Source organism: Gouania willdenowi, chromosome 15 (assembly GCF_900634775.1).
Source record: "Gouania willdenowi chromosome 15, fGouWil2.1, whole genome shotgun sequence".
NCBI lineage: Eukaryota > Metazoa > Chordata > Actinopteri > Blenniiformes > Gobiesocidae > Gouania > Gouania willdenowi.
This window is the reverse complement of record NC_041058.1, coordinates 22,215,682-22,233,857: the sequence shown is the minus strand read 5'-3', so window position 1 is coordinate 22,233,857 and position 18,176 is coordinate 22,215,682. Positions and strand designations below refer to the sequence as shown.

The window sequence follows — 18,176 nt, the reverse complement described above, 5'->3', positions numbered from 1 at the left end:
ATTCTTGGCATTGCCTCACTATGTGTGCCTGATTGTCCTTGGAAAAGACCAAAAAAAAAACCCAAGCTGCTCCCATTGGAGGATTAGCACTATTCTGTGCAAGTGTGTGTGTGCGTGTGTGTGCGTGTGCGTGTGCAAGAGTGGAGCTACTGAAGTGGTGGTAAGAGCACTTTGAGTTAAACCCATTTACCATTTCTTTTATTACTTACTGATAGAACAACTTCTAGTTTTTATCAAATATTTCTGATGATTTTCCTGTAGAAATTAGCACCCAAATGACAAAAAGACACTTCAGAAGTAAAATTTTTGTCTTAACTCAAGCTCAACTAACAACAGTGAGGCAAAGGTGTTAATGATATGGTGGAATACAAGAAGGGTATATTGGTGAGGTGTAATGGTGGATAAAGGTGGAATCATTAAAAAATGGGTGTCTTTGAAGCTTTTTACTACAGCCGCAGACGTGCACAACTTCGATTAAAGCTCATCTCTCTGATGTCCTTCAGACTCTGCCTATTAATAGTGATAATGAAGCCCATTTTCACTTGGTTTTCTCACTTGGACACCAATATGTCCTCAGTTTGAACCCAGAGAACACGTGTGAACACTTTCATATATTGTTAAAAAAAATGGATCCCATGCTCCAAAAAAATCAAATCACCCCCCCAAAAAAAAAAGGAAATAAATGTAAGAAGAAGAACCTGCCTGATGTATTCAACACCTGTGTGGCGTGCCAATATGAATCTATTTTTTGTTTGTTCCTATGACACCCTACAACATCTGCGCTGCTCCCACATACTGCTCTCGTTGTTTTAGCGAGGAAGAGATAATTGGTTTTTTCAACACCATCCGTCTCCACGGAGACCAGACATCTCACCACACTAATCTGCCTCTCCCCTCCATCCCTCCCTCACCCCACCTCCCTCCTCCCATCACCAAGACACTCCATCAACACTAATGTACGCTAGAGCAGGTTGATAACATTTACAGCTGACGATGGCTGCGGGAGCACATCCGCGTGCGTGCGTGTGTGTGTGTGTGTGTGTGTGTGTGTGTGTAGTGGATGTGCAGATATTGGTGAAAATTGCACATTCGATCAAGCCAAATATATGTCACTGTGCCAGACAGAGCCAGTAGAGGGCTACTGATGATGGGCAGACGTCGGGCTGAGGTTATGATTTGATCTGAACTGCCTCTAGTTATGCTCGCTGATCCTGAGAGGAAGGGCCTATCAATTACTGAGAAATGTGATGAGAAGGAAATTAGTTTACCCAAGAACATGTCCTTTAATTTAAAATATTTCCTACACCCGTGATATGGTGTGATACACATGATTGAGTTTATAATCAGCTGTTTCTGATATAAATTGTTAGAAAAATGTGACACAGATATATGAGCTTCAAAACAGCGAGGAATGGTAAAATGGTAAATGGACTTTATATATAGCGCTTTATCACCACACTGAAGCAGTCTCAAAGCGCTTTACATATCAGCTCATTCACCCAATCACTCTCACATTCACACACCAGTGGGACAGGACTGACATGCAAGGCGCTAGTCGACCACTGGGAGCAACTTAGGGTTCAGTGTCTTGCCCAAGGACACTTCGACACATAGTCAGATACTGGGATCGAACCCCCAACCTCTCGATCAGAAGACGACCCACTACCACCTGAGGAAACTGAGTACAGCTTCTTTCTCATTCAGATTGTGTTTATGCTTATCTTGCCCATGGTTTCCAAAAGAGTTTTACCTCAAAGAAAAAGGCGGAATACACCAAGGGACAGATAGTCATGTGTTCGTTGTTTGTCCAACAACAACTTTGTTTGGAACAGTAAATATAGCCGATGACGATATACCATCCCCGATTAATAAGGCATTCCAATAAAAAGTACCAAAAAATGTCAATATTTTCTAATAAAATGATAATAGATTCACCTAGTGGTGAATAAGTGGATTAAAGACTCAAAAGTGTACTCATTTAGGTCAGGATTTTCTGTCCACCCCCTAGAAACAGAAGTTAAATCTATACAAAACACATTTGTGTGACTAGCTTTGCCTGTTGATAAAACAAGGCTGGAAGTGGCAACAAGAACCATGGCTTTGGTGATACAGGGGCCATTTCGTAAAGTTGGTACGATACCATGTGTGGCGATATATCGCAATATTAAAACATTACAAGATCTATCATCGATAGCACTGAGACAATGTCTAAAGGTCTCAATTGCTGCTAGAAAATGAAGGCATACTAATATCATCCATATCTTAAATTTGTGTAGTGTACTTTTTTTTAAGAATGTCATGATGACACAATTTGGTTTCATTTTACACAGCCATTAATGGTCAGCCTCTGTTTTCACAGTCTATTTGCAGAGTGGCACTTTTTGCACTTTAAATATGAAAAAATTATCGTATTTATGTTGTTGTTTATTTAATTGTTTTCTAGTATGTTAAACCCAGATTAGGTATGTAAGTATGCCCAGAGTTAAAGTCAACATGCAGAGCGCAATGTTGTGTTTCATTTATTTTTCAGTTGTGACCCGAAAAACAATCTATGATCGCAGGGGGCGACAGTTCCAACTCTGCGGTTTGGAAGTAGACAATGAAGCAGAGAAGAAGAGCTCAGTATGCGGCTGTAATGCATGCTTTGGAACTACTTAAGCAGTCATAAAATAACGATATAAATGAATCAATTTTAACATAAACCATTGAATAATCAAAAACCCTGATTTCACTATCCACTTTGTCCACTTCTATCATCATAAAGCCCTCTCTCTCTTTCCTGCCTCGAACTAAAATGTTGTTGTGCTCAGCATCCATGCCTACCATGATAGCCATTCAGGCACTAATAACTACTGATGGTGATGCTTGAATAGCTTTTCATGACTGACATTCTCAATAAGTATTCACTCATAGACAAGAATCAGCGATAGCTCTTATCTATACACAGATATTTTTAAATGGGCATTCCACTTACCACATGGTTTTTTGAAAGTTTTGGGCTTTTATAATGAGTGTGAACTTTTTATGGGTTTTTATGTGCTCAGTTGTCTCAGTTTAAGCTTATGGATATCAATTTGCAGAAGATAATTAAAAAAAGATATTTTACTGACTTTATCAGAATCAGAAACATTTTATTGCCAAGTAGAGTTTTAAAACAATACAAGGAATTTGACTGTGAATGTGGAAAAAAAACAAAAAACCAGAAACAGAAACAGTAAAATAACAATATTAACAATAATAATAATAATTTATTGACAGAGCTCTGTGTATTAAATAGTCTTTAAGTTTTCTTTAAATATGATTTAAATACTTGCTATAATTATTTGGTCTTACGTTTTGATGGAGACTTTATTTTTATTTTTTTTTCTGTTGATGTTTCACTAAAATGAACCAATATCATATGTGATATCTGTAGATATTTGAAGAGTCGTAAATACTTCAAAGTTTGTAAAAGTTCTCACTTAATACTACAAATGTTGCAAAAGTAAACAAACAAAAATCTACAACACAGCCTTCCTCTCCAATGATCCAAAAGTGGATTTTCCAGCAGTGCACAGAGATTGCAAGCATGTTAATCCCTGAAAATGCAATCCAAGTTTGTGAATCTCTCAACAACAAACAGCCTTGTTGTGTGTGAATGACTCCTGGCCCCGGACCAAAGAAGTGAGTCGCCTCCATAAGGAAGCAGACCAGAGAGCAACTCTCTCATCCACAAACACAGCGGTTCCGCCATCATGAAATCACATGATTGAAGACGTCACACACACCCATTTAGCTGCCTTTTCACTCAAAATGACAATTTGTGTTAACGGAGGATAAAAAACAGTTGTGATCCGAAAAATAATCTATGACCGCAGGGGGCGACAGTTCCAAATTTGCGGTTTGGTAGTAGACAATGAAGCAGAGAAGAAGAGCTCAGTGTGCGGCTGATGATCTGATGGCTGAAGTTAGTGAGTAATCACGGACTGTTGAAGACACACAAACCCTGAGGATTTAAGTCCTTTTGGGTGGGAGTGGAAATTTCAAAGATTTTAGGCCACATTTGTAAAAACAGTATTTTATTTTACGATCATTATTTTCTATAATGCTATTTTTCATACAAAAAGATTGCAGGTTCAAAACTATTGCCACCATGTATGCAAGAATAATAGATTTGTTTGGTAAATACTGCTAGCCTACAGGACACTTATTGTGATGCGTTCATGCCAGATAAATCTCAGACTAAAGTTTCTATTGTCCTGATTGCTGATATGTTCAAACAACCAGTGATGTGTAGAGACCCTGGGGTGGACACCTGGGTCCTTTCTGTGTGGCGTTTGCATGTTCTCCCCGTGCTGCGTGGGTTTCCTCCGGGTGCTCCGGCTTCCTCCCACAATCCAAAAACATGACTGTAAGGTTGATTGGAGTCTCTAAATTGCCCATAGGAGTGAATGAGAGAGTGAGTGGTTGTACGTCTATGTAAACGGGAATTAGCGGGCTTGAAGATGGATGGATGGATGATAATGAATGAACGGCAAAGCAGTATATTCTCATTATGTGGAATTATTGCACATGCACTGAAACAGGCTGTTACTCTGACAGGACATGTACTCACAAATCTGCTGCTGTAACATCACATTAATGTTATTAATGTGCATTTTCTGGTTCAATAAACAGGAAGAGATTCAAATTCTGATGTAGCTGGTTATGATTTACAGTCCGCATAAACAGGACTGAATCATAACATAACCTAACCACTACAGCGGACATGGGCTTGTCTGTGAACGGTCTCATTTACAGATCTTGGAGTCGCTGTTAGCTTACCAATAAACGGAAAGAGATTTGTCACTTTTATAATAAGTATAACAAGGCCAAGGCAGGCTGACTTGATAATAATGTATCATGTTTTTCTGCAGTCAGTGCCTTCTCCTCTCCCTTCTCTCTCTGCTCTGTTTCAGGTGTTGTGAAGCTGATGATGGCAGTTCCTGATCTGTGGTTCACGACTCAACTAGTCTGGGACTCTCTGACGTTCTATCTCTCTATCCTGTTCTGTTGGTCCTTCTGTCCACTAACCCTAACCAGTCACAGCAGATGGCTGCCACCTCTGAACCTGGTTCTGCTGGAGATTTCTTCCTGTTAAAAGGGAGTTGTTTCTTCCCACTGTCGCTAAATGCTTGTTCATGTGGATCTTGTTGGGTTTTCTCTTTCTTATTATGAATTTTATATTTTGATAAGCCCATTGAGATTGACTTTTTTGTAAATTGCGCTATACAAATAAAGTTGAATTGAATTGAATTTCCAATAGCAGATTAGTGAGTTGACCCCTGCTTGGCACTGTTGAACGACTCCCACCCAAAAGGACTTTTATCCTCAGGGTTTGTGTGTCTTCAACGGTCACTAACTTCAGCCATCAGAGCGTCAGCCGCACACTGAGCTCTTCTTCTCTGTTTCATTGTCTACTACCAAACCTCAGAATTGGAACTGTCACCCCCTGAGGTCATAGATCATTTTTCAGGTCACAACTGTTTTTATCCTCTTTCAGTAAACTAAAGACGGTTACATCAACATCTTTAACTTTGACCGAAAAAGCTGGTAAATGACCAAAAACGAAGGATGAATGCTTCACTACAAAAGAAAACAATGGGATGTTTAGAGGCAAATGGGGATGTGTGACGTCTTCAGTCACGTGATTTCAAGATGGTGGAATACAGGTTTTAAAATGGTAAAGTAGTTCCATTTTTAAAAAAATATGGTGCAAAAACAGTGAAGTATCCCTTTAAGAATTACAAATGTCTAATTTCCATACAGATCCAGAGGCAGTCATACAGACTGGGATCAAATTAAAACTTCCACACCCTCATCAGACAATGTTAGATGGCCTTAACAACCACCTCTCACATAAAAGAGTCTGTGATTCAAGAGCTTGTTCATGCAACATTGAATGGAAACAACACAATGATTACAATGATCACACAAAAGAGGCAGGTAAAAATAGAGGAAAGGTTGTATAGAAGATCTGACAAATAAAGGTATAGAGGTAATGTGAGAAACTGAGAAGAGGAAAATAAAGCAGGTGAGAGACAGGGAAATGTGAGAAAAGGAGCTTCAGGAGACAATGGCACCTTAAGAGAGTGTGAGTGTATGATGATGTGTGTGGTGGGTAAGGTGATGCATTGAGGAAGAAGGCTTCTGATTAGAGGACAACAGAGGTGAGGGTAAACTCCTCGGAGGCTGCTGTTCTGTTCATACCTTCTTGTTTATGACTCCAGAGTGAACACTGAGTCTTTGTGTGTGCATTTTAAAGGCACCAGAGCTGGCAACACAACACCTTACCTTTGCACCCGTTCCTCCAGCAGCTCAATATACTTGGTAGTGCTCTCTTTCAGCTGGCTTTCTGTGTGGAGAAACGAGCACAAAGAAAACCAGCCTGTTACTCCGAATTCATTTATTACTTTTATTAGCACTGATGGGTATCCTAGCAACAAATCATTGCTTCCAACACCATTAAATCTGACTCACCATTAGCCATTTTATACATAGACCTCAATAAGAAAAAGGTATTCATTCACACAGTTGGTGATCACTTTGTGCAAAGAACATTGAAACACAAAGGATCAGTGAGTCGTGTCTTCACACTAACACACATCTGAGAAGAGATCCATCCCTTTGCTCTGTGGAGGGATATAATCGTAATGCGCCTAAGGCTAACAGTGGATTCTATTATTGCATAGATTGGTGTATCGTGCTAGATTTTCTGCAGGGCGTGAAGTTGGATGGAAAGCCTCTGTTGCTTTCTGTGCCCTCCTCTGCCCGTAGTGAGCGTCTGCCTGAGGAGACAGACGAAGACTGGTTGAGCGTAACTCAGGATGAAGAGGAGGGCAATCTGAGTGCTGCTAATGAGCTCATGTATGAAACATGAAACCAGAACCTTACCCCCTCCCTGCAGGAGTAGACCCTTCTACACAATAGGATGCACTTATATCAAATTACACAGTGGATATATGTGCGCACATTCTGTAACGTTCTATAGAAATCCTTCTTCCCCTCTGACTGTTATGGACACACAAAGCTGGCTTCATGCCAACATGTGCACAACATGATCCCGAGGACGCACAAGAGTCAGCGGATAACATCAAATTATTTAATAATAATGCATCAATTTTATATAGCGCTTTTTTGGACACTCAAAGACGCTTTACAGAATTAAGGGATTATTCTATCGCTCCACACTTAGTGGTGGTAAACTACTATTGTAGCCACAGCTGCCTTGGGGCAGACTGACGGAGGCGAGGCTGCCAAAGTGCACCATCAGCCCCTCCGACCACCACCAACACTCATGCACAATTCATACTAGGCAATGTGGGTAAAGTGCCTTGCCCAAGGACACAATGACAGATACCACTGAGGTGACTGCCACCCCACTGTGGCACCTGAAATCCTCAGTGTTCTCCCATCCACCTACTAACTAGGCCCAGATCTGCTTAGCTTCTGAGATCTAACGGGTTTGGGCAATGACAGGCTGGTATAGCCATTTATATGTATGTAAAATATTAGAAAAATTCTGAAAGCAAATGAGCAGCTCTGGTAATTAATATTTCTACTTGTGATTGCCAAGAAAGTAGTGAAATAAACAAAAACTACATGGTCTTTAATGGACTGGAAGCTAAATTTATAAATAACATAGAAATGCTATCTCCACCAGTATTCCTGTTACACCAAATCATTTTAATGAAATATATACAGGCCAATTATCTGCACATTACCCAACTTGTAAGACTTGTGCACAAAAATAAACATATCAGTGGAGGTAGGTGGTCCAACTAAAAATGAAACATTTGCTTTAATTTGTTATAGCAGACCTGAGGATATCTTATGCTCTAAGAATCCCAACAACAGTATTTGAGGTTTAATTTCCTAATCTCGCCTGTTTTCCAGAGTTTCAGCCTCTGAAAAGTCACTTTAATGATGCTTCTAAACACAGTCTGTTTTTTGGGTCTTCATGCACATGCATGACTGGGCGTGTCTGTAGACGCAGACCCCACACCACAGCTGATCATCACCGTGATTTTCTTTTGCTATGCACACATTCTTGTTATTGTTTTCAGCCAAAAAACTGCACATTACGGTAAAACACATGGGTATTGAAGCGGCTATTGTGATTGTGGAACGACAAATGTTCCGCTCTCCATGGTGCGTTTATGTCAGCTGTTTCAAACACTCATCGAAACTGCTACGTCACTTTCTTGTCATCCTCACCACTATTGACCACAGGAATATTGCATTAAAGGTGATAATCATATGTTTTGTCCAACCACTGCGTCGCATTGGGTCACAAACTTGTCAGATTATGTCAAAGGCGATAAGAGGCAATATAACGGCTACTAAAGTGGAACTGCTCCCTGGGCGCTACACCCTGGCTGCCCACTGCTCCTCAAGGAGGGATTAAATGCAGAGAAAGCATTTTGTGTATGTAGCTTTACATATACTAGTGCAGTGCCCGTAGGAAGTATGTATTGCTATAGAAAAGTGGGAGGGTAAGTAGCTTTTTCATGGATGGCCAAATGAGGTTGTTTGAAGGTGGGACGTCATCACTGCAGAGGTAGGACTGATGACATCATCACTGTAGAGGTAGGACCAATGTTCCAATGTTCTAATGCTCTAACAGATGACATCATCACTGAGTCCGTCAACTCAGGAGGAGGGGCGTGGGGGTGGGGCATACAAACAAATCCGACATTGCACACCCTTGAACCAAGCAGCAGCCATGTTGAAACTCTCGGGTCAGTCTGATCCTGATCCGCAGAGATATTTGAGGAACATACACACACACACACACGGACAGAGATTCCTTGCTTTTATAGAGAGATGACAATAAAGTATAATGTATATTCTATAATAGTTTGAGAGGGAGGGACTCACATTCTTATAAGGTTGGAGGAGCGAGGATTGTCAGGAGGAGGAGTTTCCATGATGTGACGCCACAGCGCGAGAAAGGAGGCTAAAGGAATATATATCACTATAAGTGAATTTTTCATAATACTACGCCTTTAATGGAATGGGAAAGTAATGAACTAAAACATGTACAGTAGCTGGCTACATACCTATTCAAGTTGTTTGCAACACACCAATAACCAAAAAAGAAAAAGAAGCAGACCTGAGAAACTGAATGTGTAGATTTGTGTGAAGTTTGCATGTTCTCCATGTGCTAAAATGTTGGGTTTTTTCTTTGTTTTCATTACTTCACTTTGGGCCTGATTTGCTTGTGTAAAAACCTGAGCAAACAACACTGTGTATGTGCTTATAGACGTTGAGGGTGATCTACTGCAATCTCCACACAATCAGCATTTTGTCTGTCAAACACGCAAATTAACACGAGCAACGTGTTTAATGCTTTTGTCTCTAATGAACAAGCAATTTGAGCAGATTAGCCATGGTGTGCTAAATAGTGGAGGGAGAAAATGCACATGGAGCAACAAAAAAGAGAGACATTTTTTGCTTGGGGCAACATTTTTCGATAAATTCGATTCATTTGCTTCACATAATTGCATTTCTCCTGCAAATCATCCTCAGATTTTTTCATTTTGCCCTGTTGAAATGACCAGGATTCACATTCTGTTGGGCAACTTAATTATTATAATGAATACAATAATAATGCCAAGGCAAGTTCTTAGTTGGAGGAACTTTCTGGTGAGGACAACCATACAGACCATTCGCTGCATGCATGCATCTTTCACACGAGGGTACTGACAATGAAAACGTCATAATCAACATAAAAATAATAGTTTTTGCAAAATTAAAATTTAATGAAAATAAGGCATACTATATCTTGTTCAGGTAAGTAAATTCTGAACTCTGAATTCGTAAAATGATGTGAAATAATATTCAGGTTGCAGCGTTTGCTGTAATTCAAGAATATGTCAATTAATGTCTTCCACTTACAATGCAAAATCTGTTAGTTTGGTCACCCTCAATCCCCAATTTAAACAGGGTGGTCTTTACCTCTTTTTGCACCTGTTATCTTATTAAATCTTAGTAAATCACACACAATAGGTGATTAGCATAGCTATGGCTGGTTCCTCCTGAGTTCTCAGCCTGTCTTTCCTCTTTCCTCTCTCAGCTAATCACCTGATTCAGATCAGCAATCAGGTGGAAGTTTATAAAAGGCTGAGGGAACCAGACGTGTAAGGCACAAACATCCAACAGTGCTGTTCCCACCCCCTGGGCGATGTTTATGTTTGTTAATTCAGTTTGGACTGAAGATTCCTGGTAGTCCTGTTCTCATATTTATTTAGATATAGGGTTTTTTGTAACAGCTTCAAGAAATAAAGGGTGGAATGAACTTTGTTGTAACACTATTTATCTTCACCACATTCTTTCTCTCATTGGTGATTATTAGACAATGTCAGCTTAGGAATGGGAAACCCAAAGGGATGAACAGCAGGAAATGAGGAAAGTGTCTGTGCGTCACACTTTATGTAGTCATACTTAAAAAAATGTGAACATGTGAAAATGTGAATGTGTAATCTACACTGGTGGTTGACACGTGTGCCCACTAAAACCGTACGTTTTCATTTAAAGTGTTGAAATTGGTCCAATCGGAGAAAAAAACCAGAACCAGAGAGCTCACTTATCCCTACCATTGCCATCTGAGATCCTTTCCTTCCTGACAGTATATTCTTGTCAACTTCCATTCAAGCAAATAACCTCTGAATAATAAATGGTGGCATTAAGCCTGAATTTGGATTGCACCAAGCAAGTGGAGAAGCAGGCTAAGACTTGTACTAGAGCGAGGTCTAAATTTAGAAAACTAGAAAATGAAAAGATGGAGTGCAATGAAGATGCTGAGATGCAGACTCAAATAGATTATTGGTTTCCTTATTGTATTTTTCTATGCTAATAATATTGCTTGCAGAGGAAAGTGAGCACTTCATCCTGTCGCTATGCCAACCAGTGGCAAGACTAAAGAGTCTTTTTGGGCATGTCGGGGAAAAAAACAATCTCTTCTTTCAATAATGGGGTAAGACATCATGCAGCACAGCCTCCTTCAGTGTGGTACTGTAGCACCAGGTGCTGTTGGGACCTCCGGTGTGTCCGGAGGAAGCTCCCGTCACTGGCTGGCTGTGTAAATAAAACCCCCACTTAAAAAAAAAAAGCCTCTTGTCACTCCCCGATATAAGCAGCGGGATATTTGGTTCAGTGAGAAGTTCACAAAGGCATTTTTGGAGCCTTTTTGGAGCCTAGCATTGTAAATTCATAAGGTCTACCTCTCCGCCCACCAGTGATCTCAGCAGGTACTAAACGTCACTGATTGCTGCCAAGGGCCTCCATCTAAAATTGAAGAGGCCCTCATTCATAATACAAACGACATGTAGAGACTGCAAAAACAGACAGAGACAACAAACATGTTGCTCATGAGGACAGAAAGGGGCTGCTTGAGAAACATACAAATGAAGTTATAAGACAAGATAATATCCCAGAAACAAAGGCACAAATCTATATCGGCTTTAAAAAAAATAAAAAATAGGCAAAACAACAAAAAAAAACATCTCAACACCAGGTATCAGATGCTTTTGATATGGTTAACTCATTGAGTGCCATTCACGTCTAAAGAAGGGAATTGTGTTTTTTCGACTGGGGTTGCTAGGAGACAGTATGACGCAGGTCTCCCGTGAATATCTAACTTGTATCATGATGTAGTGACCAACTGGTGACATGTAGGTGACAGCAGAGACAGAAAATGGCTCTACGAGAGTTGATGCTGAAGTTCCCCCCAGCACATAGCAGCGCACACTCGACCAGGGCATGTGTGGAACTAAGTGGACTATTGATAGTGTCGCAACTGTGAGAGAAAACAATCAAAAAACGGGGCAATCGGTGAGACGCAGCATGTTCGGTAGGAGGAGGAAGTTGCGTGTGGGGAGAATGATGGGGGGAAAGACTTGGAGGAAGGCCAAAATACAGTTAGCAAACCAGTCAACTCTGACCTAAATAGCAAAATAATAAAAATTCTGTCCACAAAAGCTCGGTCTCAGTGTTGTTTTTGTAGTTTTATAGTATGTAACTAATGTTGAGGTGTCACTAAAGCAAAAGAAATTGCTTCAAAGTCAATAATAGGTTTTTTCAGAAAAAGCTGTTTTTCTCAGCTTTTTGTCACAAACTGGCGATTTGTGTGAAACTTGCCTCCATTCAACTGCTGATTACGGAAGAACGAAACAAGCTAGTAACAAAATTATTTTTTCTGATGAAAAGTGAAAGTCTAATCTTTCAAATGTCAGACTGTCATGGGACAAAATATTCTGTGAGTCTTGAAACATCAGTTAAAATCTAAAACACCTGGCAATATGGGGTTGGCTGCTCTGAAAATGGCTGGCAGTGAATGAGTAAATTTAATCTTTCACAATAATTCATACAATAATGTAAAAAAAAAACCACCTAGTGAAACTCAATAATCACTCATGGCTGGTTTGCTACCACTGGAGTAGTTTTTTAGGTTAAATTGATACGACTGAGACAGTTTTGATATATTGAGTTATACACATAATCTTTACTTTTATTCATTTCAAAACAGAATCCTGACCCAAAACGCAACCTTGTAATGAAATCTAAAACAATTTTGTGATTACATGTAGAAAAAAACAGAAAAAAAGACAAAACGGTCACACATTTAATATCACAAAATAAAAAGTTTCTCAAATCAATATTCAACATTTGATGTGAGGAATCATCGCGCGGGTAGTATTCTTGTAAAATGAATCACGATTACTTACACTATTATTCTAGTAGAATGTATTTGTAAGACATTAATTTAATCAAGATATGAATAAATGTGCCAAGTTGTCACGTCGCACACATTCTTATACATGAAAGTTGTGTCATTTCCAGAGATAGATTTCGATTTACTTGTGCATCATGACCATTTACACAGCTCGCTAAATGAAGGAAAACGTCGTAATTTATTCCCTGCTTTGTGGTGATAAAGAAGTGAAGCAGCTTCACAACATCTTTAAATCCTTTATTTTCTCCAACAAATTACAAGCAGAGCACCATTTCGAACAACCAACAACTGACGCGTAATAAGACAGAAGAGAAATTGTGTGTCTGTGTAATTGAGTTGAATTTACTGAGATTGATTTATGAATTTGCCGCTTGGCTTTGGCTTTTTGAGTGAGACGACACTCCTGGTAGCACAAACACTCAGTCAGCAAATATATATATATATATATATATGGAGGAATCTGAAGGGCAGAACTAATGGAGACGGAGGGACAGGCAGACATCAGACACACACTCATGATATTTTACTTCTCGGATCACAAATTCACAGAGTTCTGCACAGATGGCAGCTGCCACTGTGTAACATGTGGGTGGGTTCAGCATGACTGCTCAACAAAAAGACTTATGTAACATAAAGCTGTCTATGTGCACTAATTGTGTAACTGAGTTGATAGCTTCCCTGCTCCATTAGTCAGAATCCAAGGACTCTGTAAGACTTATTTTTCAAGCAGAAGAAAGTTCAAGAAATTACTCTAAAAAGCCAGATTTACGGCTGCAAAATGTTATTTTACTAAAAACTCTGCAAAGTACGGAGAAAATGAGCCAAGCAAAATGCTCATATGAGTTTTTCTTTTTTTAAAGTGTGAAATCATAATAAAACCTATTACCTTGACTTATTTTCATAATGACTGTCGAACAAAAGTCTTTTCAACAAAATGAAGTTATTGAGTGAAAAAAATGTACTTTTTATTTTACATGACAAACTAAATATTTAAATAATGCACATAGTATCCATCCATGGACCATGGTACAATAAAGGAATGTGAAGCATATGGGTTCGTGGCTCCCAACCTCTTTTGGATCGTGACCCCATTTTGACCCAAAAGAAACTTTTTTCTGGAATTACTTTTTGATCATGTTTGTTACAAATACAGAGTAGCCATGAGGAATAGTTACAAGTTGTACCAGCTCAGTTTTTCTTTTAATGCATTTTATTATTATTAATTACATTTATATTTGACAAAGTGAAAGTATAGAATACAGTTGCTTTAAAGGTCCCATGTCATGCTATTTTTCACCCATCTTCATTTGTTCTAAGAACCCAAAAACATAGTATTTGAGGTTTATTTTACCAAACTCGACTGTTTTCCAGAGTTTTAGCTTCTGAATAGTCACTTTCTGACCAACTCTACACAAACAGGCTGATTTGCGTCCTACTTATGCATATTCATGAGTGGGCGTGTCTATAGACGGGACACTGACTTCCTCCTCCCTGCACAGTGAAGTAGGGCCAGAGGACGGCCCGCCCTCCTCCCACCCACTCCATAGCCGAGCTCATACTGCTTTATAAACACAAGACAGAGCGTGGGGGCGGGGCGATCGCCTGTACGTACATAGACTGTAGAAAATACATACATAGCACTGCGCAAAGGACGCTGACATGCTCACCTTCGTGGGCGTGTCTGTTTACATGTCCTGGCAGAGAGCTTCCTGGAGGCGCGGCTTCTCCAGCTCAGTGTTGCGTCAAATTCATCATCAAAGTGGGAACGCCTCATCAAATTGGAGCGAGGTGTTTGGGCTCACCCTGCAGTAAGAAAGGAGTAAATCACCCTCTAACTAACGATTGAGGGAATCAATGAAAAAAATGTGTATAAAGCCCTATTAGCACTTTATGATGTTTAAAGAACAGAAATGTTGATTTAGCTTAACATGGGCCCTTTAAGATTTGTGTTTTAATTTGAAAAATATATTTTAATCAGTATTTTTTTTTTTCATTTTTTCATTATTTTTAATTTTTTAATCAATTTCGGGACATTTCACCAAGGTTGAAAAACCCTGAGTTAAAGTGATACTCAACCCAAATTACAAAGAGAGCTGAAAGACTGTTACAGGTAAACTTTATAGTAGGAATAAGAGGCAATTTAGAAGCTGAATATGCAATAAAAAAAAAGAACTTTAAAAGTACGTTTGTGGAGGACGACACAATTTAACAAACTGTGACATAATCAATACTGGAGGAAGCAATGAGCACCAGTAATGTAACTTAAATTGATTTGATGAGGTTAAAAGCATCCGATTGTTCCTAACGCAGCATGGTTTCACCCGTTTTAAGGCGTTTGTTTAGCTCGTAGTTGACGGTGAATCCATCAACCGTAATGTTTTTGTCGTTCTTAAAAAAAAACGTCATAACGCTGAAAGAACTGAATGACACAAAACTAAGTGCTGAAATGTTGTCTTTCTTTACACTTTATGGGACTGAGTATAAGAAGAGTTAGTCTGACATTACGCAAAAATAATATGCAAACACTGATTGGCTGAAATCTCCAAAATGGCATTTTACCCACATGTTAAAGGATATTATGTGCATTTTTAGACCAATTATCTAAAGTGCAGTCGTGTGATGAGTTCTTTAATGATCGTTATTTTTATGAGCATCGAGAAATCAAAAAAATTTTTTGGGATTTACATTGTTCTAGTAACACTACATTTAGCCCAAATAACTACCGCTTTATATATATATATATATATATATATATATATATATATATATATATATATATCAATTAACATATGAAATTATATTTTGTGCAATTTTATATGCACACTCCTTAAAACACAAAACCATAATTTGTGCGTTAATGTCACCATGCTAGAATGCTAACAAACAGGTGCTCACAGTCAGTAGAGTTTAGAGATGTATTGTTTTATAAATTAGGCATCAAGGATCTTGATTTCATTTTTATTGCATTATTCAGAGATTTTACCAACATTATTCAACGTGAACCTATTTTTCAGAAGAAGGGTATACAAGATACTGATCTATTCGTCAAGATTTTTGTGATTCTTTAAGATAAAAAAAACCCAAAATAAAACATTACATTGACATAAAAGTATTGTTTAATTGAAAATAAAACATATTCACTGAACCAAACAGTGCTCTCAATCAGGCTGATGCTCTTTTGTGGAAGAGCTGTCCCTGCTGCATCATATTCTCAACAGAAACATCCTGCGGAAGACAAAGTCCTGAATAAGTCATGTCTGACCTCGAATTCACTATTCAGTCCAGTATGAGAAAAATGCAGACGTTTAATAACAATAAGCAACTGCTTTTGGATGTATATTTTTGCAACTTATTAAACCTGAAAAACGTAACTGGATAAGGTTCTCGATGGATGAAAATGTTGAAGAAGAAGAATAAAGTCAAACGTGTCTGAATGGAGCCACGCAAAACACAGTGTCTGTTATCTAGATCAGGGGTTCTCAACTGGTCCCACCCTGCGACGCCCACTTTTTTTAGAATTCAACCAACCAAATTTAGCTTTTCAAAAATAACTCTTGAAAACACACATACTGTATATAATATATATAATAGTTACATACATCTATATGTTTTCCTGTGCAACATGCATTTCACTGCATGCCTCATCAAAATAAAAGACTAGTCCAACATGAGAGATATTAGTTTTTTGTTTTTTTTTGACCTGCTGTCTGCGACCCACCCATTACAAGTCCACGACCCACTTTTGGGTCCCAACCCACCAGTTGAGAATCACTGATCTAGATTGTCAAATTACCTGAAAGTATAAAGTATGTGTTTAATGGGCCTCATTACGGGAGACCCACACACTGCTGCCTGATGCAGACACTGGAGTGTAGCCCCTCGAGGGGCTCATTTTCTGCTTTTATTCTGTTCTGCAATGACCATTTTTACTCTATGTATTAATTACAATCTCTCTGTGTAATCAAATTGTATTCTGACCCGCTCTGGTATTATCAGCACTTGTTCTGGTTGCAATTAGAGACTTAATGACCCCAAGGTAAAAAGCCCCATGATACTGAGAATACTCAACAATCTGTAGTCACCATATACATATTATATATTTGCATTTGTTTTATATCTGATGGACTAAATAATGCTTTGAATTCTGCGCTATGATGTTTGTGTTTTTCCTGTTAAAACACTTTGACACACACAATGGCCCGCACTTGTGTGAGAAAATACCAGAGAACGTAAAAGAATGACTGCCCTGCCTTTGAATTAGAGAAACATTTCTAATGTCCTCCACCTAAAGTCAAGCTAATGTGCTGTTTGTGGGCTATCAGTTTGTAGCTAGCGTGTGCCAGGCCCTTATTACCAAATGGGGTGACAGTTTAACGAGCCCCTTGCCTGGTGTCAGCAACACGTTGTGAAATTGTGCCTGCTGCCATATTGTGTGCAGCCACTCGAGTATTTGTGTGCGTGCAACACAACCGTTCATTAACTTGATGTCATCTGCGTGACGTCTTGCCCACCTGACTCCCATTCTTTTGTTAAGTGGCAGCACTTTCATGTCGGAAGGTTCCCAGCCCTCCCGTATCCTTGAGATCCAGCAATATGCCATGGGAAGCACGCACTGTGTTCACTATTGCTTCTTGCAATGAAAGGGATGGATGTGAGCAAGTGCACAGAGGAGGTTATGAGCAAATGAAATGTTGGCACGTGCAGTATTTTCACGTGCAAAAAAGTCTGTGAAAATCATTGTTTTTGTTTCTGCTAGAATTTATTCTATTTTATTTCATTTTTCTGAAGTTGGATCTTGGCCCTGTAAAGTGTGAGCTAAAAATATGTTCTTTAATTGTATTTATTTGACCATATATTGGGGTTTTAGTTAAACAAATATTTGGTACATTTGTATCTTCAACAGTCGTAATGAAAGTATCAAACAGTAAAAATGAAAATATCAAATAGATTGCATCATTGAAAACAAAGAAGAGGAAATCTGTATCACTAAAGGGGGTTGGGAAGAACAATACTCTTGCTACAATGATATGCAACAATTAAAGGGCGCCCCCTGTTGATAAAATACGAATGAAATGATAATGAACAAAGCACAAATAGAGACACAGCAGCTAGAATGAATTTATGGTCCATGAAATTCATCCCTGTTGTGTGTAGATATCTATGCTGGCTGTAGCTAAGCTGTGAGAAAAGCATCCTTTTCAAAGGATTTAAATATATAATACAATATATGATATAGCTTTAATGTTTTAAATGAGTGAGATATTCTACAACGGCTTTGTGAAGAACATTTGTCAAGAAATTTGACAAAAGAAGCATTTGGAGAAGGTGCAGAAAGGATGGAAACACCGGAACTTACCAAGCCACAGTGTTTTTCAACCTTGGGATGTGACCCAACGTGGGGTCACCTGGAATTAAAATGGGG

The 18,176-nt window shown here is 38.9% G+C and overlaps 1 protein-coding gene across 3 annotated transcripts in view; it reads right to left on the bottom strand.

The window, feature by feature from the left end:
- disc1 (DISC1 scaffold protein) overlaps positions 1-18,176 on the bottom strand; it is a 76,407-nt gene that overhangs the window by 26,120 nt on the left and 32,111 nt on the right. For all 3 annotated transcript variants that reach the window (XM_028469213.1, XM_028469215.1, XM_028469214.1), the window contains exon 10: positions 6,313-6,373. In XM_028469213.1, coding sequence (XP_028325014.1) covers positions 6,313-6,373 — 61 coding nt within the window. The remainder of the gene's footprint in view (positions 1-6,312; positions 6,374-18,176) is intronic.